The 27,070-nt window shown below is 41.0% G+C and overlaps 1 protein-coding gene and 1 long non-coding RNA gene across 2 annotated transcripts in view; both read right to left on the reverse strand.

Moving 5' to 3' along the window:
- Positions 1-2,881: 2,881 nt before the first annotated feature.
- LOC311270427 lies at positions 2,882-6,007 on the reverse strand. The gene is made up of 3 exons (XR_014624257.1): positions 5,840-6,007; positions 3,235-3,366; positions 2,882-3,136 (listed from the first exon to the last, which is right to left on the reverse strand). It is a non-coding gene; the product is annotated as an uncharacterized lncRNA (long non-coding RNA).
- Positions 6,008-6,722: 715 nt separating this feature from the next.
- ndst2a (N-deacetylase/N-sulfotransferase (heparan glucosaminyl) 2a) overlaps positions 6,723-27,070 on the reverse strand; it is a 41,698-nt gene continuing 21,350 nt past the window's right edge. Inside the window, exons 3-16 of the mRNA XM_084376076.1 lie at positions 25,017-25,066; positions 23,080-24,729; positions 22,310-22,397; positions 21,669-21,823; positions 21,088-21,273; positions 18,565-18,693; positions 17,000-17,182; positions 16,626-16,722; positions 16,006-16,129; positions 14,057-14,231; positions 13,120-13,290; positions 12,435-12,544; positions 12,212-12,314; positions 6,723-9,415 (exon numbers count right to left, since the gene is read on the reverse strand). Coding sequence (XP_084232202.1) covers positions 9,290-9,415; positions 12,212-12,314; positions 12,435-12,544; positions 13,120-13,290; positions 14,057-14,231; positions 16,006-16,129; positions 16,626-16,722; positions 17,000-17,182; positions 18,565-18,693; positions 21,088-21,273; positions 21,669-21,823; positions 22,310-22,397; positions 23,080-24,153 — 2,721 coding nt within the window. The 5' untranslated portion in view covers positions 24,154-24,729; positions 25,017-25,066 and the 3' untranslated portion in view covers positions 6,723-9,289. The remainder of the gene's footprint in view (positions 9,416-12,211; positions 12,315-12,434; positions 12,545-13,119; positions 13,291-14,056; positions 14,232-16,005; positions 16,130-16,625; positions 16,723-16,999; positions 17,183-18,564; positions 18,694-21,087; positions 21,274-21,668; positions 21,824-22,309; positions 22,398-23,079; positions 24,730-25,016; positions 25,067-27,070) is intronic.

Below are 27,070 nucleotides of genomic sequence, written 5' to 3' on the forward strand. Positions count from 1 at the left end.
TCAATACCATCTCCATCAACTATGAATTGTTTTGTCCTGGGCAATAGACTCAGATTCCCCCTTGTGGTACTCTGAAGACCACCTGGTCATTATTCCCAAATGTCTCTTAACTGCTCACCCTTCCTAAATGATGATTTTTAGGTTTAGGATTAGGATGCAAAATTAATTTGTTAAATTATCTCCCGCTAAATCGGTAGTGCAATGTTCATACGCTGAAACCGTCTTACTCCTGTCCATACTCATTTTGAGTCTATCCCTCTTGAAATGTCTGACGCACTGATTCCAAGACACTAGCAGCTAAAACTTTTAAATATTCCACTAGTGCAGGTGATATGTGTATAAAATCAATTACTTTTTCATAAAAGCATGGAGCTTGGTACACTTGTAGAGTTTGAGGACCAACACATTTTCAGAGATGGAGCCATCGCAAAAATGCCACGTGGCGGCCATAGCAGCCATTTTACTTACTGCCATAACTGAATTATATATTTTGCATCATATCTCCTAACCAAACGTGATAACACAGATGAGGTGATGTCCACCCCTACGTTTTGATCAATGGTTACAATGATACCGTATATTACATCATATATTGTTCGGACGAACAGTTAATACTGAATTCAGGTACGTTGTGAGAAGTAAACTGAGGACCATTTTGAAATGGGAACACACAAGCCAGGATGGCCATTAACATGTTGACCCATGAGTACTCAGTAGTCATTGGTCAGAGCACACCCATCTTCAAACTCTGTAAAGTTTCATGACTGCATCTTGCAGCCTGGTGTCCACTACAGTAGGAGTCACCAGAACCACATTTGCCATGATCACACACACACACACACACACACACACACACACACACACACACACACACACACACACACACACACACACACACACACACACACACACAGTGTGCATTCACAGTATTCGAGAACCTTGGGCAGACTTTCTAATAATATCATATCTGCATGCAAGTTGTGTAGAATGTTTTGTGAATCAACCCTGATAATACAGTGACTGTGATATACATTTAATACCCATTTAATATTCAGTATGAACTTGGCAACTTAGCTGAAAGCAGCTACAAACAACTTTTATTTTTTTGTTGATTCTGGCCTCTGTGGTTGTTCAAGTCCCCCCTCCTCATGTCGTAAAGATCTTGATCTGGCTAGAACCAATGAATATTGTTAATACTGTTTTTTTAAACACAGCTGTTTGCCGAATGCATATCACTGAGGTAATGTAGCTTGTAATGTATCTGTGGCTGCGTGAGACTAACATACAGTATATGACTGCAGAATATAATATTGGTTATTATAATTAAACTTTTGTTTAAAAGCTGAAGTAGTCAACATTCCTGATCACATCCTTGTCCAGGAAGAAGAGGGCTGATTCAGGAGAGGTTTACAACTCTTTCACCAAACAACTAGAGATCATCTTGTGATGAGATCACACCAGAACAAGGAATGTATGGCATTAAACATGGTATAGTTCACCTGTTTCACCAAACTCACTTCTCTGATGTCATCTGGTACACTGCACCATGCATATCACAGCAGGTGTGATCCCATTGAAAGATGGTCTCCAGTTTCACTGAACCTCATCTTTAGTTTCATGCCTGCATCTAGCAGGATTGGGACATTATCACGTTGACAAAATCTGTCCAGAAATTCCTTTTAGTCTAAGTTGCTATGGTCATTGGAGGCAGTGGTAGCCTAATCCCCGGATCAGAAGTGCTTGCCCCTCCCCCATTATCACCCATGAGGTGCCCTTAAGCAAGGCCCTTAACCCCAACTGCTTCAGTGGCTGGCAGATTAGACTGTGGTTGTACTGAGCAGCTTCCAGGTGTGAATGGGTAACTGTGAATGTGATCAGGGCGTTCCTGAAAAAGAGAGCATTCATTCATTGTAATCCTCAACCATCAAAACATGGGGGTAGATATCACCTCATCTGTGTTTTCATGTTTGGTTCAGGAGATATGATGCAAAATATATAATTCAGTTATGGCAGTAAGTAAAATGGCCGCTTCATAGCATTTTTGCAATGGCTTCATATCTGAAAATGTTCAAGACCCCAAACTGCACAACTTTATCAAGTTTCATGCTTTTATGAAAAGGTGAACAATTCACCTCAGATTTGGCCCACAGTATCTCCTGGACTACACCTCGCAACTTTGATCACTAGATGTCAGCATGGCTTTTGACACCTTTGATCACTGTATACTAAACTAAATGGAAAATCAATTTGGTATTTCAGGCCCTGCTCTCGTGTTGTTAACTACATCAAAATTTAGAAATGTAAAATGCTGAGTACCTCAGGGCTCGGTTCTCGGCCCTCTGCTTTTGTTTCTTATTTAACCAAATTAAATATTCATGGAATTACTTTCAGCGTTACACTGATTATTCTCTGCTGTATGTGTCTGTAAAGGCAGATGATCATCCCCAAATAATTAAATTATAGGTCTGTCTGCTGTGTAAAACTGGATTTACATAGTTTCCTGTTCCTAAATTGGCCCAGCCCATTGGACCCAAATCTTGCTCAAGAAGTCTCGCTCTGAAATCTTGCGATAGGTGAGTTGTTGCCAGGAGATGACTGTAGAAATGTGAGTCAGATATAGGTTTACCTAAATCTTAAGAGTTTACTTATTTAGCTGATCTAGGTGAGGCACCAGCTGTAAGAACTCACCTCAGAGCAAGACGTTCTGGTTACAAAAGGATCTGATTTAACAAAAAGGTCTCTCTCCATAGGAATCATTTTTGTAATGCTGTCAGACACTTACAAAAACAACCTCAGCGTGACAGTTTGGGGGTTTGTAGATGGACCCAAAAGCGGACAATCAGACAGGAGAAGGTTATAAGATGATTTATTCAACAATCAGTGAATATTAGTGCAGTTCAGGGGTAGCTCGTTGAAGCAGGTGAAGAGAGCTCAGTGAGTAGAGGGGTTATTGAGGTCATGAAGCTCCAAAGCATGCAGAGAAGCGTAGTGGCTGGCTGGGTTCCGGTGAAAGGTTACCAGTGAGTAGACCGGGTCCTGAGAGTGTCTCGGTTCGGGGAGTCTTGGGGGGAGTGTGGCAGGTGGCAGAGGTGCACTGGCAGGAGGCTGGTTGGTGGAGAGCGTCGAGAAGCCAACACTGGGGAGGATGAGGAGAAGAACAGCATTAAAGCAGGTAGAGAGACAAAGTAGCACTAGGAAATAACACTCAGATCTTAGCTTCAAAGTAACTTCCACGGTGTGGTGTCAGAAACAATCTGGCAGCGAATGGAGTTGACCAAGGGGTGATGAGGAGGCTCACTGCAGGTATGTGTGTCCAGCTCCAGTTCAGCCCTCCAGGTAAACCATGCCTCAGCCTAAGACGCACCTCTGAAACTCACAAGCAGAAGTACACACCAAACATGAAAAAAGTCCACACCAAAAACCAAAATCATGACACTCCTGTCACTCCTGACGCCCGTCAGTGGCAAAAACAAGCACTTTTAGTGGACAAAACTAAAACTTACAGTTAGAGTTGACCCAAAGGATTTCTTGGCAGCCATTGCCAGCTGATGCAATCTACTGGACCGTTTCCGAAACTTCTGGTAAGTATTTACACACCAAAACATGTAAATATAGGGCCCAGGTTTAAAAGTGCCAGAATTCCCCTTTAAAAACCATAAAAATCCAAGATGAGTGTGTATTTCCAAACTACATAAACCACATATAACTTGCTCTGCCAAACTACAGTTGAATTATCAGGAACAACAACCATGTCCAACTAATATTAGCACTATTTTGAGGTTATATTCTGGAATTTTCTGCAAAAGCCAGACACACGAGAGATTTGTTTATGTAAGTCTTAGCACATGTGTGGAGGGGCTGTTTAGTGTTTAGAACACTTGTCACTGTGAATTATCTTTGAAGCATCATTCATGACCCCAGTGACACCAGCAGAGAATAAGAGTTCTTTGGTTCTGTAAGTATCCGTGTGTTTGAGTTGGGGGTGGGGGGTGGGCTGACAGCTGTGCACAGATTAAGGCTAAGATTTTCTTGGAGCAGCTCTAGCTCTGTGTGTGTGTATTTCATTACAATGCTATTTGCTTGCAGCTCATGAGTGTTCAAAGTATTAAAGTATATTTCTGCATTTGGAGTGCATGTGTTTAGTTATTTTCTCAGAGTGTTTCTTTCATTATGTCCAAGTCTCCATAGCACTGTGTGATCACTGCTGTCACTGTCACTGTGAGGCTCAGGCTTCACTGTTAAGGGAAATTCCTTTATGTTGGATCCAGTGATGGTGAAATCGATCAGGCCAGCAGTAGATTGTTAATTGAGACTGATACAAATTACTGACTAATACACATGTCTGGGAGTCTGGGTTGTACTTTGAAGACTGTTACTATGAAGTCAATAATTCTACATTCCTTATACAAAATGCATAACATAAATTGAGAGCTACCAAATATTCTTCCTCGCCCTTTTCTCCAGCTAACCAGGGGATCCGTCTGTTCCATCTCTACATACTTACATACAGTCATGGTCAAAAGTTAGCATACACTTGTAAAGAACATGTACAGGTGCATCTCAAAAAAACATATCATGGAATATCAAGCCCATTTTTTTCCTGTGATTTAATTCATAAAGTGAAACTTTCATATATTCTATATCTCAAAATATTAGAATATTACATAAGACCAATCAAAAAAGGATTTATAATACAGAAATGTTGAACTTCTGAAAAGTATGTTCATTTATGCACTCAATACTTGGTCTGGGCTCCTTTTGCACGAATTACTGCATCAATGCTGCGTGGCATGGAGGCGAATCTAGAATATATAAAAGTTTCACCTTTTTGAAGTAAAAAAGTTAAAAATGTATAACATGGCAGTCTTCAGTTCCAATGATTTCTACAGCGCTTATTTCTCTGTGATGGAATGAGTGGAACACAAACTACTTTGTCACAAAAAAACATTCATTAAGTTTGGTTCAGTAATGAATTTATTATAAGTCTTCTGAAAGTGTGACCAAATCTGCTGGTTAGATTTACTTCCCTATCCAATCATCACTGATTAAACCTCAGCATTAGCCAGCAGTCGCTTCTCCTGTTCAGTGAGTCTGTACCAACATCCACACTGAGTGACCTCAACACCTGAGTGTGTTTCCATTCCACCAAATAAGTGTGCACAGAATCCCTATAACGGATTATGTAGTGTGTAGCGTAACTTAAGAAGGCCTACAAGTATCATAATTAAGGCGCCAGATATAACATTAATTATATCAAATTTATAAAATATACCTCAGGGTTTTCGGCCTCAATAAGTGAACACACCAAGAAAGGTCCAAACAAGAGGGTTAAATAATAATCAAAAGAATGTCCACTTCCAGTTTAACTTTCAGTAATTATTAATCAAATCCAAATTTCAGGACGAAATAAATTTGACTCTTGTTAACATAACCAACATACTTCAACACAGTTCATAATTGGTCCTGGATCATACCAGAAAACATACCAGAAATAACATAATTCACTTCGTCCAAATTAAATCTCCTTCTTGGGCTTTAAAGGCATTAAAATAATGTGAATTGATAAATGTCCAGCAATGTAGGGTGAATCGGAATGTGTGTGTGGGTGTGTGTGTGTGTTCAGTCCATGTGGTATGACTGGGACAGGAAGGGGAAGGGAGAGTCCAACTTGGGAGATGTGGAGATTTCCCAGGTTTGTGAAAGGGTAAAGGGATGTGGGCTGGTGTGAAATGGGATGGGGTGGGGGAGCAGTGGTTGAATTCAGTGAAGGCAGTCTCTGGGCAAAAAGGAAATACTAAGTGTCCAAATGAAGAGTAATGATCCACTGTTAAAAACTCACAGTCAGGAGCTGTAGTTCACACCTGCCTCAGCAGCAAAAAAGGTAAACTTTCCCAAACCCGCTCTGATGATAGGTGAACCTTGGTCCTCAGACTTGGTCTCTCCAGTGGTTATCTCCCAACACTCCTCCCTTTCCAGACCCTCTTCCTCTGCTTCTGCTCCCAGTCTCTGCTTGTCCTCACAGACACTCTCCTGGTTTTTTTCACCCACAGGTGTGCACTCACTATATAACGTTTGCCACACCCACTCTACCACAGCCCCTCCTCTCCCCACAGCAATCTCTGCTGTGGGGAGAGGAAAGGAGCAGTCCAGTCTGCTACAAGTGATATTGAACTGAATAGAAGTAGGAAAAATAGCCACAGGGATTCATGTTTTTTTCTATTCCTTTTGCTGGTCGGTAATACAAAAAATAAGTGTCTTATGTAAGAAATCATGTGGGGAAGTTAGGGTGAAAATAATAAGTATCATCATGTGTGGCCTTACAATACATACATTTAAAGGCTGTTTTCTCAAAATGAGTTTATTTTTCTCCTACATTGAGCCAGAAATCTCTGTCAGTAGCACTAACATCATAACCTCATTTATAGAACATTTTATTCTAAAAAAAATAAATAAAAAAAAGTGTTCTGAATTATGGAGTGATGAAATGAGATAAATGTAAAAACAAAACTTCTCTAAAATATCTTCAGAATTTAAACAAGAATTTTGAACCTGGAAATATTGTAAAAAATTTACCCTATTCACCTGTTGTGTCCCTTTCCTGGATATGGTTTTGAAGAGGCTATTGGCTCTCTACTGTAGTAGTTGACCATAAGACTTATGGTCAACTATTTCTACAATCACGTAACATGAAGGTTGGGGTAAAAAAGACACGGGAGCCATCATTTCCAACCTCCCTATGCATTTATTAGAGATGATACAGTGTTGGCCTTTTTGACATTTATACAAAACAAACAGAAAACAAGACAGCAGCTCGTTCATCTCCATACTGGCTCCAATGTCTGTTCTCCTGTCCAATTTGTGGGTGACTGTCCTCAGATGGACAAGAGCGTGAGTGTGTCCGGTGACAGTTTTAACAGAAGATACTTGACATGTACTGTGTCTTTTTTTTCTTTCTGAGAGTGTAGCGCTCTAACTGACTGAGGTGCTGATCCCCTTCTCACAGTAAAACTCAACCCACACTGGGTTTTAACTATCTCTGGTCCAGGGCTGTATTGCATGACGACATCATGTCAGGATCACTGTATACAGCTGTTTAAATATTTATCACTGTTAAAATGGTGAAAACACTTTTGATTGATGACAAACAATTACAAAGCACATTTTATACCAAACAATACTGTTAGCAGCTGGTTAAGGTCACTTTACATTACACAAGTCAATTTACTAGTCATGGTTGGTCCTGTGTCTGTGAAAACATTTGTATGTTTTCTGTGGTTCTGAGTTTCTTCGTCAAGTCTGAGAAAACAACCCTGATGATGTCATAATGATGTCATCAGACTATAAACAGAAAGGAGAAGTCCCAAACTTCAGAGGTGACTGAAAGATATTTACCTGGCAGGAAGGGTATCAGCTTATCAACCACAGTTTCTAAAATCTGTCTCTGCAATACTACATCATTAGAATTTCACTTTAGGCTCACATTTGTCTCTACAGACAAATTTAATTTGTAAATGTACAGCAGACCATTTCTTGGAATACAAATGGTCATCACTAAATATGTACACATCAGTTGTACATATTTCAGCTTTTTTTGCTGACTAAGTAAAAATCCAGTCCTACAACACAACCTTTGCCCAACAAGTGTGTTGTTTGGTTCACTCCATATGTGGAAACATGGATTATAAAAAAAAAGAATCAGCTATGTGATTAGGGTTAACAGTAGGGATGTCATGATTCTCCAAATCCTCAATTGATTGATTTTTGATTTAAACATATTTTTCAGCACTGACGGCTATGCCTTTGTTAGACTATTGCATCTGGATTTGCTAAGGTCAACAGATCATTGGTTTTAAGCCCAAGATAGGGGTATTTTACAGAAGCAGCTTGACTTTATCCTGGTGGGGTTTTTTTTTGAGTTCGACAAAGATTCCAAAGCACAACAAAAATGCAGCAATTTGGGGATTCTGCAATAAAATAAAGGAAAAGAAATTCAGTTTGTTACAAAGTTCATTTTCTAAAATCTGTCCTAAGCAAGCCCTGAAAATAAATCAATAAAGGATCTCGGAGAAAGAAACTAAACCCAACGAGTTACCTTCGCGGCAGTCAGTTGATTGTCTTTGTGCACACAGGATAAGTGTCTGAAAGTGTAGCCGCAGGCTACTGCTATGCTAGCTGTGTCGCCTCTGAAGTTTTGCTTTGTTTTCTTTGGACGCATGAAAGAAGGTGGGGGTGGAGAGAAAAATAGTACTGGGATAATTGCAGATCTGGTTCGAAATTAAAAGTTCGTTTCGATCCATTTTTGATTTAGAATGGAAATAATGACACCCCTGGCTAAAAGCAGGTATATAAGCAATCTAAATTTAAAAAAGGAGAATGGAGGGAGACCTTTGCAAATGTGGAGTTCAGTCAATGATCATTTACAAACCATCTTTACCTCAGTGAATAATAATAGTCATAAAGCTGTTTCCTTGATAGGATGTCAGTGTGGGCAGAGCCTGGACCACTCCTGGGCTTCAGTCATGTACTTACACACATGATATTTACATTGACCTATCTTCATATTCAATTCATTACAGTGAACAGAGTTGAATACTGTGAGGATGAAGGGGATAGCACCACCTCAACTGTTGGCTACACCTGCAGGTATATGTGTGAGTAACAGAGAAATGTGGACCAGGATATGGGCTGTCTGTCTGTACTGTCTGCTTCACGCTCACAGCCATTTTGTTTCCCATCTCTGCATCAAACCTAACATATACAACTTCTTTTGAAAATCGATTGCTTTACAATCATTCTTGTGTACAGATGAGGTTTCTGTGTGTGTCTGTTTGATTGTGCATGTTAGTCCTGTATCCAGTCATACACTTACATCCACACAGTCTCATCCTGTGAGTTTCTCTCCTCATATTAAGGCTGTCTGACCTGTTCTTTATGCCTCACACCTGCTGGTCACCCAGTCCTCTGGATCCACAGCAAACTGATGAATACAGTGTCAGCCCCTGTCCGTCACCAGTGAGGCTGAAGGCTGTCCAGTGCTCGAGGAAGATTGGCAACAAATCAGCAGTCCAGTGGTAACCTTCTCCAGTAGTGACCAACAATTAGAGAGGGTCTCATGTTATAGTGGAACAGGAGCACCAGTAACATCGGCTGTAGCTCTTTTAGTGTGTGCTGCTGTAGGTTTCAGATCAGGTAGTCCAGTCTAATCAAGAGCCACGTGTTGGCTCACCCACAGACTCCAGTCCCGGCTTGCTTTTCTGTGGTGTGTCTGTGTGTGTGTCAGCATGTGGCCTCAGCTCCAGCTTGTGCTCTGGAGTTCTTGGCGAAGCCAGGACGGAAGCGGTTGGCCCAACCGATTCAGCAGATGCAGCAGCTCCATGTTGTGCTCACGGTAGTACTCTGCCAGGAAGGCACGTGACTGCACACACACAAAAAAAATATGTTGGTCAGAGATCAGAAATACAAAAGAAAAATGACTTGTTATAACATACAGAAATTAAACGTACAATGATCTTCTTCTGTCTCTTTGCATAAAATAACCTCAATATAATTGTGGGGATCCTCCAGTGTTGTTGATATGACCAGAGTCTCCTCTGTTACTGACGTTTTAAAGGATAACATTGTGTTATTACATTTTATTGTCAGTAAAGCTCATTCAAACCAACACTATGTGAGTTCTGCCCTGTCTGTGGCTCTCAGCTACAAGTCCATTAATTCTGACAGAGGATCTTTCAAAATTGATCACAAATCTACCATTACATTTTTTTAAAAGGCTCAGTTATTTTCTAAAACAGCTGGACACTGTTGTTTGGACAAACATTACTCAAACAGGAGGAAGTAGAGCATTTATTGAGGACGATTTTCAGCAGCGTGTTTAATCCACATTTGTTGCTCTGTTGCTTCCTGAAGTGGGTGCTGCAGCCCCCCTGCTGTGCCTTAGAACCGGCCAAGATGCCACAAAATCTGATCATATCCATTTTAATTTTACAATTTAATAATGTTTCACTACATCAGAAAAAAATGCACCATTTACTTATTTTTATCTGATGTTTTCCAATATATGAAAAACAAAGAGAAGGGCAATAAACATCAGAGCCACCTTATCAAAACTCTGTTAATATGTAGTATGCCACAGCTCAGAGTTTCCAGTGTTGTCATAGTGACAGAGAAACCACGACATGCTGATAAGAGTACATGGTGAGAACTACTCAGTTTAGGACTTAATGGACAGGTTTTGGCTGTTTGTTGAACACAGATATTCATCACTGACATTCAGTGTGTTGCTGCCGATCCGAATGTCACATAAGTGGTCGTAACTTTTCTCATCCCGGGTCTACATGAAAAACAAGACAAGGAATCCCTTGTCTGGGGACTCAGACCTGTAGTTTATGTACGCTTAAGTCTCCATTCAAATCATAACACCGTGCATTAAAATCCATTTAAACACCTTACAATCTTTTTAAATGTTGCATACACCTAAATGTGTGCCAACAATCAGAGCAGATCATCTGGGACACCTTTACTCATGCCGTTTTTCCATCACATCTGCCGGCCTGGCTCTAGTCGGTTTGACTTGGTGTGGCAGCCTGGCGCAACAGGGATTTGCATTTCCACCCCAACTGGGCGACCTACTTGAAGGTGTGTCTTAAACCAATGACATTTGTCCCAATCGCCGCAGTACTATCGGTTATAGTACAGTTACAAACACGTTATATTTCTTATAACTTCACAATAAAAGCCCCCTGTTATTTAGTCAGTTAAAGCTTTTATTATGAAGCAGCATCACAGGAAACGTGTTTTCACCACGAGTAACTAAACATAACTCTGGAAACAGCTGAAAGTGAACAGGACGAAACAGTAAAACACAGCAGATGTTTGAAAGTACAAACAGGACGAGAGAAACTAGAGAGATTCGGTTAGAAGCTACAGGGCACTGAGAGCTGACACAGACATGAGTTGAGTATCGATTTTAGGGGGAGACGGGTGCTTAATATAGGTTGGCCACAGTTGTTAACTGTCACCGCGGGCAACTTGGAGGCGAGCGAGCACAGCTTGACCCTACTCTGGAGCTGGTCCATCGCTGCAACTCAGTGCAGTAAAACTGGTAAAGGAAAAGCAAATCGTCACGGCTGGTGGCAAAATCAGTGTTCCCAGGATCAAAACCAAGCAAGGTGCACAGCTTTTAGTTTCTGTGCTCTATGCACTCTTTAAACTAACTTTTCATTTGCTTATTTTTGCCTTTTGTTTTTATTGTCTTTCAATTTTAAAATTTTCCTTCAATTACATTTTTTTTTTTTCAAACCACTGTGGTGAGGTGCTGCAGTTCACACATGTATTCTGAGTAAGTGGGGCAGTAAGACAGTGTTTGTGAATAAATAATGTGTGTTCATGGTATTGAATGAACATGTCACCCAGTGCAACAGTGTAGTTTGTTAGTAGGATACTTCATGGGATGTGTTGACAAGAGGAAAAATATAGAATATGACCAGATGTAAACAGGCAGAACTTGCCTAGCTCTTAAAGAGTAACTACACCCCTTTTCAGCTGAAAAACAATGTACAGTATATGGGTGTTTAGTAGTGTTGATTGACTGATTCAGGTCCACACCTTATTAGCATACCTTATATTAGTATTTGAATTCGACATATTGTGTTATAAATATGCATAGTGACTTCCCTCTTCAGGTTACAATCTGGCTTTTGCAATTGAATTTTGCTGTTAGCGGATCATAGGCGACCGATTTCCTCCCTCTGTGTCCCCTCCTATAAAATCAATGTCTCATGATTGAATAGACTTTGGGAGAGCATCAGTGAAGAAGTGATTGAGTAGTTACATAAAAATGTCTTTGCTAACAGACAGGGAGTCCAGGAAGTCACGACATCATGACATTCAACGTGTTTTGTGGTGACAAACCCTTGCTAATATGCTAGCTAATAGCAGGTTGGTGTGTATGTGTGTGTGTATTATGTGTATATGTGTGTACGTGTGGTTGTGAAGAGGGGGAGTATATGGGCATGTCATGCCACCCCCTGCCATCCCTGCCCATGTTGAGGCATTTTTTTAATTTCCAGGGTAGAGGCACCTCTGGGGTTTAGTTACTCTTTAATAAAATCTGTAACTTGGAAAGTTTTGGTAAACCAGAATTATCCTTCAAGTTTTAGTGCTTGCACATGCTGGTCAGTGAGTGAAGTGAGTTGATGAGGTGTAGATGTACCTCAGAACTCATCTCTGGGTACTTCCTGCCTTTACTCTTCCCCAGACATTTGGCTCGACCTCCTTCCACCCGCTGACACCAGAAACCTTTGCTGTCATCATACCTGCAGAAACATTATAATACATTAATACACCTTTCACATGTGATACATGGAATCATAGCTGGGTTCATTTCTCTGTATTTATTTGTATTTCTTTTAGTAGTGCGTGCGTGTGTTACAAACATTAGAGCCTGGGTGTAATTGAAGATGGGAGTAACACCGAGAAACCTCTGGATTCCCTCCATCACTAGTGCTGGGTTGGACCGCAGCAAGGCCCCATCCACGATATGCAACTACAACACACACATACTCAGTATCATACATCACTCGTATCTGCACAATTGTTGATGATATTTCCTTAAGATGAACAACTGCTGCTTCCATGTAATGCAAAAGTTGATGAGTTTCCTCTTCTTACAAATTTCCAAATTCATTTGGGATTTTTTGTTGTTTTTCCCCCACTGAACCAGACCTGACTAAACTGTGACCCAAAACCCAGGTATGTCCAGAACAGTGACCTTAGTGCACCCTTACACCCATATTGACTAGTTATGTTTTTCTTCTTCCAGACGTTTCATGAGTATATAAGACAGCTTAAAAACACTTTGCAATGAAGCAAACAATTTGTAAAGCCAAGCCTAAAATAGTAAGTGTAACCTCGATAAAAGCATTTCCATTTAGGCGGGAACCCATCCACAAAGTGAAAACACAGTCAACTGAGCATGAATGCTTTGTGAAGTGAAGCGATCATAATATTGTATCATTTCTGTGTCAAAATATCTGGATGGAAACGAGTAAACCAGCTGCTGACCGTGACATTGAAGTATATAGGACCACACTAATGTCCACCTGCTCCAGTGTTTGTTACCTGGCTGGGCTGGTAGTGTTGCAGCCAGCGCTCCAAGTGAGTAGCGTAGATCCCGGGATGAAGGCAGCGCCTCTGAAGGGCCTGCAGGTCCCTGGGGGCTGAGAGGCCTGCAGTCACCACAGCATGGAAAGTGTTGTTGAGGGCTGCAGGGTCCTGGTGGGCCCTCTGGTGCTGTGGTCATCAACACACACAGACACACAGACACACAGACACACACACACACGTAACAGTGAAGAGCGTTACAACTGCTGTGAGGAACCTGTACAGCCTGACACAGAAGTTAAGCTGTGACGTTGCTCCCATGCTTGAAATAGTGGCCAGACATTAGGCTAATGTTAATTATGTAGGAGGTATGTCAGAGGGAGGCAGAAATCATCTGCGAGTGATAAAAAAATTATTCACCTAGTATTTTTTTTTAAATGGACATCTCGGGGCACATGTCGGACCTTATAAACTTGCTGGGAAGCACGAACTGGACGAGACCCATGCTGAGCGTGACTTCTGCCTCACAACAATTACTAATCATTTTAGCCATTTTCACCTGAAGCTAACGTCTGCAGCCATAAATAATAGCCGTTACAGCAAGCCCAGCTAATCAGCCGAGATCTGAGGAGGCGCGGTCAACCTTGCTGTCCACCTCTGAGAGAGGTGTGTACAGCAGAGTCAATAGATGCCTTATCTTAAAGCTGCCATGTGAAAACAATATTATTGTAGATTAAAACAATCGTATAAGGCACTGCAGGTGGATAAATGTTTTGTTTTGGTAATGTTTATGTTTTGATGTTTGATCATTGAGGATGCCATACACTGAGCTGCATTGAGAATTGTTTTGCATTCGAATCATTACGGATGAATCATAATTGAATCGAATTGTGAGGCCAGTGAAGATTCACACCTCCAGTGTGTACAGTTTTGTAGAGTGTGTGCTGGTTCTCACCTGGTACCAGGAGTACGCTCTATCAGATGGGTTAATGAGCACTGCCAGGATTTTGGCTCTGGGTAGCAGGGCAGCAGCTCTCTTAGGAGCCACCTCTGTGTCAAAGTAGTTGGCACTCTTTTCAAACATGAAGTCTGTGCTGACATTAGAAGGGAATGGGAAGAAGTCCATGTACCTGAGGAGAACACAGATAAAGCAAGTGCTTGTTAGGCTAGTGCCTAAAAAAGTATTCAAACCCAGCCCATTTCATTTTATTGTGTTTCCATCTAAGGGCACACTCACACTTGGCTCAGTTGCTCCGTATCGTGAACGATTGTAAGCACGATTGTCCCTCCTCCCCAGTCCCCCGCTGGCCTGCACTCACATTGCTCTGGTCGCAACCGGGCCTGAGCATAGTTACCTCTTGTATATATATATATATATATATATATATATATATATATATATTAGGGCCCGACCGATTTATCGGCCGATTATAGCCCGTTTGAGACTAATCGGTAATCGGCCAAAACTCGCCGATTGTCGCCGATATTTTCAGAAATAAAATGCAGGGAATAAGACTTGGTTTCACTTTGAAAATGTTCCCCCATTTGAAAAGATCCCCCGACATTAGGCTATTTATCCTGTAGAGGGTGCACCGACCTCATGACAAACTCCATCCACTATCCACTAACCACCTCACAACACTGCAGAGTGACTGATCTGGAGCAGGCAGCGGCAGGGACGCACGGAGGAGAGCGGTCCGCCTCAACGGTAAATTAACAAGTTTGTGAAATAAACAATAAGTCAACAAGTTTCAATTCAACCCACTTCACGATGTTCCCCGCTGTGTTGGTCTCGATCACGCCGATGTTAACGTTTAAGCACTATGTAATATGCTAGCTAAAGTTAGAATTAGCATCTGCTATTAGCCTTGCTACACATATTAGCCGTGCCATTAACGGTAGAATAAACATAAAAGTACACATTACGTAATCGACTAGCTACTTCTCTCACTGAGGCAGCTGCATGTCTCCAGATAAGACCGGAGCAAAATGAGTAACGTGAGTTAAGACGGGAGGTACCGACCAGCGGAGGGGAGGGAGGGGGGAGTAGTTGAAAACGCTTTTCTGGTCCGAGTTTGATTCATGATAAATCCGTGGTATATTACTGAGATGATCAGTCGGTCTTCCTGTCGGCGTGAAGAGCAGTAGCTAATGGTGCCTTGTTGTAGGCCTAATGTTGGATGGTTGTCATGTTAATATGCTGCTTGACTCAGCAATAAAAAGGATTTGAAATTATTTTTCTGCCTTTAATTCTTTGTAGAAGTGTCTGAAAGGCTCAAAAGCAGCCATTTCTTAAAAAAAAAAAAGTAAATATGTAGATATATTACTTAAATTAATAAAATTTTAAAACTTTATAAAAAAAAATAAAAAATCGGCCGATTAATCGGTTATCAGATTTTTTCACCCCTAATAATCGGTATCGGCATCAGCCCCAAAAAATCCATATCGGTCGGGCCCTAATATATATATATATATATATATATATATATATATATATATATATATATATATATGCGCATAAAAAACAAGAGTGAACAGACGGGCATTTACTCGATGGAGAGCGTCTGTGTTGTGTAAAAGTCTGTTTTCCCGTTGATATGTTGCTCCAGTACTTGAGACAGTTCAAAACGGGCATTCTAGATTAGAAAGTAACAAAATCTGCCTACTTATTAATACAACTTTTCATAGCGCTGAGATCAAATTGGGAATCTTACAGTATTTTTTTCTGTGGACAGTAGCCAGGCTGTTCCAATTTTTGCTTGCAAAAATAACATCCAATGAAAAGAACAAGAAGTAGAAAAAAACAAAAAAAAAAATATTTTAAGGCATGCTGTGTTGGGGCTGTAACTATGTATTAAAGACTATTTGAGGGCAGAGTCCAGTATGCGGTAGTGTTATCTTTACCAGTCAATCCCATTGTCATAGTTTGCTCCACTGAAGAACTGGATCTCCTCAAAGGTGGTTGTGCTGGGGAAGGAGCTGGTGACTGCTGGATGGAGGCTCAGGAATGAATGAAGCGCTGTAGTGCCTTATAGAAAAAACAAGACATTTATAAAAATAAAGAGAGATATGTATACACTACTCAAAATGTATATGTATATGTATGTATATATAAGGGCGGTCACACACAAACTACATACACGCGCACGTATTGATCTTGATCCTGATCTTGATGGTCTCAAACACATCAAGAAGGCAAGAAATTCCACAAATTAACTCTTGACAAGGCACAGATGTTAATTGAAAACCATTCAAGGTGACTACCTCATGAATCTGATTGAGAGAATGCCAGAAGTGTGCAAAGCTGTCAAAGCAAAAGGTGGCTACACTTTTGTTTACTACATAATTCCACGTGTTCCTTCATAGTTTGGATGTCTTCAGTATTGATAATAATACAAATAAATAAAAAACATTGAATGAGAAGGTGTGTCCAAACTTTTGACCGATAGTGTACACACACACACACACACACACACACACACACACACACACACACACACACACACACACACACACACAGATACCTGTTTTCTGTGGTCCAATGACAAGGAACTTGGGGAGTCTGTCGCAAGTCTTTTCTTTAGACCAGATATCTTTGTGTCTCTTGTCATGACAAGGGTTCTGGAAAAAAATAAAGATAAAAAAATGAATCTGGCTCATTGCACTTTTTAAGAAACAAAATACATTCAAAACTATGCTTTAATTCCAGTGTTCCTACAACATTTGCTTATGCTGTGCACAAGATCGCCTTGCTTATCAGTATTAGCAACTTCTGTCACTCAAACAGTCAGATGTCCCCTTTAATCTGAACTGTGAGCGTGAATAAAAGCTTTTTAACAATAAATTAGATGTACTGTGATGAAATTATGATTTCCAAAAACAACATGAAAATACTGACCTGCCAGAGTGGGTCTCTCTCCTCAGGGAAGATCTGGAAGTATTTCTCAGCGAGCTGGACCGGGGGCAACGTCTGCAGCTTGAGGTTTGTCCAACACTGGACAAACTTCACCAAGGACTCAAAGGTGTACAGACCCAGCCGATCGTTGCCATAGTTAGACAGGTGGGTCATGAAGATACTGATCTGGATTGAGAGCACAATGTATTTTGAAAGTTAGTTTAATATTTACCTGGAGCTGTTGTCAGAGCAGTAAGATCCTCAGCTCAAACCAGCAGGCTGAGACAAAATTAGCTAGATAATGACCAACAGCTTTTAAGTTTGAAAACGATCAGGACTTCTTGGTGTTGCAAATATATAATTTGAGCAGAATAATTATCATAAAGTTAGTCACACAAAAAATAAAGAAACTCAAAAGAAGATTGCATACCATAAGCAAAAATGCTCTATCTATTCAACATGATTTTATGCGTGCGTGTATGTGTGTACACAAGAGCTGTTTTTAAGTCTTCAGTCAAGTCTAAAGTCTTTGAGACTTGTAAGTCAAGAAGCAGCTTCTGGTCCATCAATGCTTAGGATGAAAATTACTATAACATTCGTCCAAAATCACAGAAAATACTTATATGGAAACGGAGCATTTAACGTCCAGTTGCAAGTAATGAATCAAAGCATCTGTGTGTGTCCAATATCTCAGTGAAAACACTCTCAATGAAGTTGTCACTGTACAATTAAAACCAGGATCAGTTAAAGAAGAGGCCCCCACATTAGTCATCGACCCACACCTGCTAAACAAGTAGCCCAATATGTAAAATTATGAAGATTCAGCACCAACCTCCAACTAACCACTGCAGCTGTTCTCCTATGCAGCCATCAAGTTGTAAAAGGCTTTAAGCAACATTTCTTTAAATACTCAAGGCTAATAGTGTTTAAAGGTGAGATGCTTTTGAACAAATTTTCTGTTGTTCTATAAAATATTGATTATGATCTCTCCCATCTCGTCTATACTGCCAGTGACTTCAGTCTCGCTAGGTTCAGACAGCTGACTGGTAAAGGCAGCAAATGAGTAATATTTTATTTTAAAACATTTGGCTGTATCAGCCTGAAGACCTCACTTCAACCTCTTCTCTCTCAGCTTTTCTGCACAACCTTTATATTTTTTTTCTCTTTCTTTTTGTCCATCTTGCTACATTGCACTAATTATTCAAATGTTTTAAATGTATCCATCTAACAAAAATGGAAAAGCAACAGGGCCTCCCCTTTAAAATGGACTGGTCCAAAAGTAATTCGCTGGCATTAACCAATTGCGGGCAGCCCACTCGCCTGGGCCAGTAAGCCACACAACACACACTTGTTTTAAATCTAAGGAGGGGATGTGTCATTTATATTTTGCGTCGCTTCAGCCCCAATCGGCAAGCAGCCATTTAACTGAATACATGACCTCTCTCTCTCTCTCTCTCTGCATTCAAGTCTCATGGCAGATGAGTCCAAGTCAAGTCAAAGTCCTCAATTTTTGAGTCCAAGTCTCAAGACTACAGCTCTGGTGTATGTATGGGGAGTGGTTTCCATACAGGGTTTAGGAGGACAGTGAGGAAGAGTTCTCCTCCTCTGATGCTCTTGTCCAGCTCCTTCGAGCCTCCTGGGTATTCATTGTAGAATATCGTATGGGTGAACAGCCCACAGGTCTGCCTGGGCAACACCTAAAACACACAAGGAGATCATGAGTTGTTTGGTGTATATTTGTATGACCGAGTATGTGTTCTTTGTTGTCTATCTTTGTGCACATGTTTATAAACTGTTACACACTGGTGACATTTTAACTGTTGTTACTGCTGTTTTAGTTTAGCCTGGGCTGAGCCGCAGGATCACAACTGTGGTTGATCTGGGCATTTTTTGATCAATAGGTACAGCTATAACGCCTGATTCATTTTTGGTTATTTGTTGGTTTATTAGTACCGCTTTCTACGGAGCACCCCTTAGGCCAAATGGGTGAAAAAAATAATGGATGTGGAAATTTGTGGGAACGGATTAATAATTAGATTTGCCTTCTTGTTCTTGATCAGCTGGAGGCACCATGTATACAAGCAATCCAGCACACCTACGGACAATCCTGTCTTTTGATGTGGAGTTTGCCTTTGATAGTGATCAATAATAAAATGAGGTGTGATCAGGTGCTTTGCTGGCGCATCTCTGAGCAACAGAAAGCATTTGCAGTAATAACATGGACCCTTGATCTAAAGTCAATGTCACAGTGTTTTACCTGCTACATGGAGGGTTCAGTGTTCATATAGTAAGATGCACCTTCATAGGTAGGTTCACAAGGCATGTACACTGTGCTCTAATAATTAGAGGCTGCTTTCAGTCATCTAAACGTTTCCTTTCCATGCACGTAGTAATGTCACTGTAGCAAACTCCATGGCTCTTTTAAGCAGCAAAACTAAATCTGTAGTTATAAACAGGACAGTACAGAGGATACTCTCCAGAGGAAACAGCAGTGATGGAGCTCAGGAGTCGGGAGATTTCAATAATCAGTGAAGTTAAACTGTTTCTGCTGCTGGAGTCCATTGCAGGTTATGTCATTAATATGTTCCTCATCAAAGATTAATTATTTCACCCACCCACACCCCATCCCCTATTAATCAGAATGATAGTTCTTATGACCTGTCCGGTTGATCAGAGGACTGAGATCCACACATCACATTACTCACACAGAGACGCACCGCAGCGCTCCTCCTCCTCCAGTTAAATAGAGTGTGTTGCTCACATACAGTCAAACAGAGTTGCTGTCATCATCTTTATTGATTATTGATCATTGTCAAAGGCAAACTCCATGCAGAAAGACAGGACTGTCAGTAGCTGTGCTGGGTTGCTTGTATCCATGGTGCCTCCAGCTAATCAATGCGAAGAGGGCAAAATCTGTGGGCACGGATTGTTAATCCAAGAGCATGGATTTAAAAAAAAGTGCGCACTGACTGTGAATGTGAGAGCACGGTTTAGAAATCCATTTCCATGGAATCCACATCCATTTTTTCTTCCCACCATGTGGCCCTAGGGGGGAATCCCTAGCTTTCAAATGCCAAATTGCACTTGAAACGGTACAACTGCGCAGGCTTTGTTTTTTGAAGATATTCCTCTTCCTTGAAAACAAAATACTATAGGACAACATATAGAATATTATTGGAGAGCTAACGGAAAGCAGTGTATTTTTGTAATGCAGGACATTTAAATTGCTTTATTTATTATGCAGGGTTACTGGAGGCTTTGTGCTCACTCTGCAGCTGTACTATGTATAAACATGTATTATATAACATGTATTAAATATACAACAAATTAAAAATACAAATCAAATCAGACATGTCAACAGCAGATTACCCTTTAGTCTATATGGTGTAGATCTTATTTGGTGTCTTTTCATAAATAAAAGTGTTGGATCATGACCAGTGAAGCATTTAGCTTTGATCCACACAGTATTTGTCAAGATGGGTAACTGTAATCAGAATGCGTTTACTGCAATATTCATGACCCTCTAATACTTTCGTCCAGAATAGACTGGAGGGTGCTTACTGAATCTTTGTTTTACCTCCACAGTGCAACACAAAGGCAGTTGAAAATCATATATGGCATTGCTCACTATCTGTTCCATGTCTGTCCACAGGTCTTTGTCCAACAAAACATTTCGCTTGAAGGACAGCTTTTTCCTTCTGCAAAAGGACTGAACCTTTTGCAGAACCTTGTACTGCTGCACCTGTACACCATGCTCCTGTACATGTGAATGTGCAGGTTTCTCTGTTTACCTAAGTTCTATTTTTATTTATTTGTGACTCTGATGTGTATGTGACAGAAGGCATATTATGTTATTGTGTATTCAGCTTAAGCCACAAACCCTGCTGTGCAACGTTTTCACAGAACTATTTTCTGCTTAACTGTCTCCACACAGCTGCATAGAAAAGGACATCTAAGCTGCTGAGCTGCTAGGTTTCATTATCACTTCCACATTTACCCTTATTTTTCTAAAAAGTGCGTCAGTGTGGAAAGGCATTTATTGATGGGAACATTATTGCAATGCAAGTATTGAACAAGGACTGTAGACTGACCTGGATCCCATTGTGGATGAAGCCACGGCGGTAACGAGCTGGCCTCAGATGAGGGTATTCCTCAGTGCTGGTCACCTTGATGCCCCACACAGACTTCCAGGCCTCATAGAGCTGACTGTGAACTGGGTAAACCCCAGAATGGTGCGGGGCCACTGCATAGCCCATATCTGTGGGGATGCCATGCTCCTGGAGAGAGGGAAGTGTGGAGAGAAGACGGGATGTGGGCAAATGTGGAGGTCAGGAGAGAAAGAGCAAACAGGCAAGAAAGCTGATTCCCAACCCCCATGCAGGTGTGTAATGCTCGTATAAATGACCAACATTTCTAAAAACTTTCACTTCCACAGCTGTTAACACAAATGACTGTAAGAGGTCTATTGCACAAGAAAAAAAACAAAAAAGAGAAGGGATCAGAATACTCCGACACTACTCGTAACCACAACACACAAATCCTCTTACTACAAGCTATTGATCATATAACCACATAGCCACATACGCCTTCCAATCTCCATGTAGCTTTATACAAGTCATGTAACTACACTTAGTGGTGCTGGTCATGTCTGATGTGTATTAGTGGTGCTAACCTGAGCAAAGATCTTGTTCAGCCTCATTTGCTCAGCCAAGACGCTGACGTTGTGAAAGAGGTGAGGCTGCATGTGACTCCACATGTGAGGAAACCACCAGAAATCCATCCTGTGTTGCAGCAGCATGTCGTCTCCCCGATCCTCCTCATCAGTTCCTGCGCACGCACACACATACACACACAGTTTAGGCAAAACTATTGTGGCCTGATCTACATTAAACACTGTCTCTTTGTGAGCGACAAGGTATTGAGTCTGTGAAAGACAATAGTACTGCTGTCAGATTGGTACTCAGTACTGGCAGATACCCTGAGATGACAGAGTTGAATTGGAATTGGTCACAATAACATAATGACCTTGATTTGTTTTTAGTTCTGCTAAGAGTAAAACTGTAATAAAACATTTCAGTGGATGAATGTAAAATATATTATTAAAAAAATCACCGATTCTTACACAACATTACATATTCCCATGAAAGATTTTGCAAAGGTTAACACATGCTAGTTCATTCATGCCAATAGTGTTGTATTTTTTTTTTAACTTTGCTTGTTACAAAAACTAAGGCAAAGATCCAAAGCTGTGCCATGAGAGAATGTGTTTAACCAGAAAGCTGTGCTGATACAACACTGTCAGATATGCCATACCTGTGTGATAAAACTTTCCAGAAAATCCCAAATTGAAGGTGAAATTAGGGACCAGAGCTCTCAGCTTGTTTTGAGTGTTGAGCAACGCCTGTAAAAGGAGGAAAAATACACCCTACGTTAACACTCACTTGATGACAACATTATCTTATTATTCATTTTCTTTACAACATGAGGCAGTGGTGCTCATGGGAATTGCAGTCTTCATTTCTGGAAAAACTAACATTTTTTTCAACAGGGGCCGCAAAAATAATCAAACAGAACCTTGTAGTTGCTTTAAGCTTTTTTCAACACTGCCTTACAATCCTTTAAAACACAGACGATAGGAGTATTTAACCTGCAACAGCTCTTACATTTTAAAGTAGTCCTATAGGGAGGACTACATAATGGGCTCATCGGTAAAATGAAAAAACACTTTTCACACCACCTTTTTCCCCCTTGAACACTATGCATAAGGTATATAATCCTTGGTTAGTGACCACCAGTTGTAAACTACTTTTCACAATGCATTGCGGGATACTATATAGGGTATAACATTTCCCACTACACATTTGGACAAAGCTAGAAAATGGCAAACTCACTATATAGTCCACTTTATTGTAAGAAGTAAGTGATTTTCGACACAGCCATAATATTCTCTCTTTCTCTCACTAACAGACACAGTGTGTGGCCTATGAGGAAACAAAACTACTGGGCAATATGAGAGGCAAGTACAATTAATGTCTGATCATTCGTGGTCTCTTGTGTTACTATAGATGACAAGGCTCACTCACCTCCACATCTGAAACCTTCATACGGGTTCCCTCTTTGCCAACAAATATATCATCCACGTCAACCAGGATGTGGCGGTCCAAGGACAAACACAGTCTCTTTCCTGTCAGATAGGCAATGGCATCCACAAACACTAGTTTGTGAAGCCAATAGTTGAGATTGTTCCCAAATAGAACTCTTTGAATGCCATCGTGGAGCCCCAAGTCCTGGACCACTGTGGCGTGGAGGGCCCGCAGGGGGCTGGGTCCAAAATGTGCCAGTACCTCAGAGGACTTGGTGCTGGCCAGAAGCACTGGTTCATAGGTAGAGTGGTTGGACTGGAAAATGGTCCAGTCATCCCCTGGTAAAGAGCCTTGCTCAACCTGGTTGGGCTTGGTGATGTAAAGTAGAGGGGCATTGGGGTTTATGCGGTAATCCCTGAGTCCCAGGTGTGAGTGTAGAAAAAGGGGGAAACCTTTGAGCTGTGCGCTGAGAAGAGAGTTTTCATTAGCTTTGAAGAAGCCAATGACACCTACCCCATACTCAGCACAGTACTTGTCTAGCAAGTCACGGTTCCAAGCATCCAGATTGACATATTTCAACACATTTTCATAGATGATCAGTGTGTAGCGTCCACGGTTATGCTCCGTCAATGTGGGCATGTCACCTTTACCAGGAGCAATCTCTGTCCGGTAGTGGAATCGGCTAGACTCTAATATGGCTACAATCTCCTGGCCCAGCTGGGAGTATATGCTCTCCACAAACACCAAAACTACAGGCTGTGTCCTGGAATTGTCCATCGCCTTCACCTGTCGAAGTCGGCCCTGGCGTGAGGGAAGGAAGAGTGGTGCCCTCTGGACACCCGGCCCTGCTCCAGCCGCTCCAGTACTCGCTCCAGGTGATATCCCCCCTCCTCCACCACAGTCACTGAAGGGTAAAGGGGGGGCCTCCTTGATTTTCGGGCTGTTGGAGACATAGTAAGCCAAGAAGGCCATAGATAGCAAGCAGAAGATGATCAGTGCCAGGATGAGGCGGTGAAGCTCCAGCTGGCGGACACCTCTCATTAGCTTCCACACACCCAAGCCGGCACCTACCATGGTTTTGGAGGGGAGAGGCAGGAATGGGCAGCAACCAGCAGCAGTGAACAGGGATGGAGGGGAGAAAGGTGAAGGAGGAGTGAGAGGAGGAGGGAATGGAGGTGGAAGATCGAGCAGTAGATACTGGCACTGAGCTGTGCTGAGGAATAGCCATTTACACTAGGTCACCATGGCCAGCATCATCCATTACCTGCCCTCCACTTCTTGCTCTGCAGCGCAACAAACAATCTCAATCGACTGAATAAACAGAGGGAAGGACAGATGATTATTTGATGGATGGAATGTAAAATAGAATGCCCAATGTCAAATAAAGACGGAGGAATTTAAGTTGGACGAATCAAAGCTGGCACCAACGAAGATGATCTCTCTGAGGACCAGTTGGGTCCATAGTATTAGGTCCCGAGTTCAGCCTTCCCGCTGCTTGGTCAGTTCTCTCTTTCAAACAGCTGTGCAGGTTTCTCTACACGTGGATGTGTCCATCTGTGGATGCTTGTGTACTGTGTCTGCGCTGGTGGCCTGTGCTTCGGGGCTGGACCCCCTCAGGCCACCAAGCCTGGACATCCCAGAAAAAGACAGCTAGAAGATAAAGACAGGTGAAGGTGAAGAAGGTGAGAAGAAAAGGAAGTGAAGCAACCTCCTACACTTTCAGGGAAGTAGTACATTTTCAATGAACATTCAATCATCATAGCTGTTCTGTACAATTCTGGCATGCCTGCAACTCAGTGAGAGGTAATGTTTGAATGTTAAGAATGTATTCTGCTAAAGGAATACTCAATAATCCAAAGAAAAGGTTTCTCCTCCTAGAGAAAGAACTTTTTGACAAATCAGTTATTGGATAGATCTATTGTCATAATAATTCTTACCTGAAAAGTACTGCAGCTCTGTAAACCTTCTAATCCAAATCTGAAAGAGCCTTGAAGGAGAGAGATACAGAAAGAGAAGGTGGATAGGGAAGAGAAAGAGAGAAAATTTAAAACGTATACTTTTACGAAGACAAAAACAAGTCTAAGCTCTGTTTGATTTAATCAACAAATCTAAGTAGGGTCATTCCACACCAACTCACCTAGGCCCTTCCCAGTTCATGACAAGGATTTTCTTGAAAAAATCATTTAAAAAACATCTATTTAATCCATGGAATCTTGCAGAAACCCATTATTGTACTTCAAATATTTTTTATGAAAAATTATTTTATAATGTTTGGCCCTCAGACCTAAATTTCATCATTTTTGTGATTATTTGTATGTGTATTCTAAGCTATTCTACTTACTGCTTATTTTTGACTGGACAGGGTTGAAATTTGTCCTGAGCATCCAAGAAAACCCCCATCTATTCATCTAAATAGTTGTTGCAGAGTGTTTACAGTCAAATTTCTGAAGAATCTTTCATTTAAAAAAATGATCACTAGTTTCCACTTTGTTACAACCAAATTTGATTATGTGTAATATTAATAAAGTTCTATCACATCTAAGAGGTTGTTTAGTCCATGATATATTGTTTCAGCATCAACATTGCGATATACATGATGTGCAATGTCAGCAAAATATCTCAAATCGTCCTGCTAAAGCTTTTTTGCTGCTTGATACAAAAGGAAAACCCATGCAGTTCTCATTTTCCATAACTTGTCTACAAGAGAAGTCTGTCTGATCTTTCTGAAATTATGTTATTAATTTACTCCGATTTATGGGTTTTTGGATACACAATTTGTTGCTAGTGAGTGTCATGCAGGCTCACCAGGCACAGCAAGTTTGTCTCTGAGCTGCCAGTGCATTTTGGTCAGTGGAGGAGAATAGACCAGGTTTCCTCCTCATCAGAATGCATTATACAGTCTATCAGCAGTTTGTGGTCTAACATAGACCTAGTCTCAAGTGTCTCTGTCAGGAAGAGGAATAATCTAGCGGATGTGCAGTGCTTGAAGCAGAAAAACCCCCCAGCAGTTTTGGACAGGCCATTGGGGCTCCCGATGGCCAGTCCGACCATGTTGGCATGTGTGCATCTTTAGACACTGTGCTAACTTACTTAGTGTGTCATACAAACCGAGCACTTCAAGCACTGACAGAGAATAGCAGGCAGGCAAATTTAGGGCCAAAGTTGAAAACTTCCTAACAAAAAAGTATTTGGAGTAAAGCTATAGGATTTTGCAAGATCCCATGAACTCAATTTTTTGTTTCTCGAAATGATTTGAACAGCAAGAAGTTCTGAATTCTGGCTGAGTTGGCATGGAATGACCCAATAACTTCATACAGTCTGAGCAAAATACAGACTTTAAACATGAAATAAAGACAAAGAAGGCTTTTTCCCTTAAATACTTTCAAGAAGAGGAGAGAAAAAAAGTCATATTTATTTTCTGCACTGAAGCAAAGAGAGAGAGGTGGAGCACTTCAAGGCTTAGATGGACATGATGGATCCTTTTTATGTCCCAAGTGCATTACAGTGGGAAACATCCAACCTCCAAGCTTAAAACGCTTAACAGAAGCCTAAGATTACATTTTGTAGAAATCTGACAAAACATTCAGCAGTATAAATCATTTCACTTTTAGGTTAGTGCCTGGCAGACTTCTTTTCCATAGCTAGACTCAAGAGAAGGATAAGAACCTGTTGCCTTACAAAACAAACACGCAATGAAAACATGCAAATAATTGAAATTGATGGCCAGAACATAAACCTTATGGAATGGTTAAATATTCCAGGAGACTCCATGTTTCCATGTTAAAAGAAGAATTTATAGTGGGGACAAATACTAAACATACAGAGACAGTCCGTCTACAGTACTGACCAACATTTAACTAATGGTGAAGTAAGAACATCAATATAGATGCTTAAAATGACTCAGAAGTCTAAAGACCAATGTACTTATGAATGCACTTGGGATTGTTAACCATAGTTTGTGATAAAGTAGCCACACATTCATAGTGCAAAT

Source organism: Pagrus pagrus, assembly GCF_965226575.1.
Source record: "Pagrus pagrus genome assembly, chromosome: 15".
Taxonomy (NCBI): Eukaryota; Metazoa; Chordata; class Actinopteri; order Spariformes; family Sparidae; genus Pagrus; species Pagrus pagrus.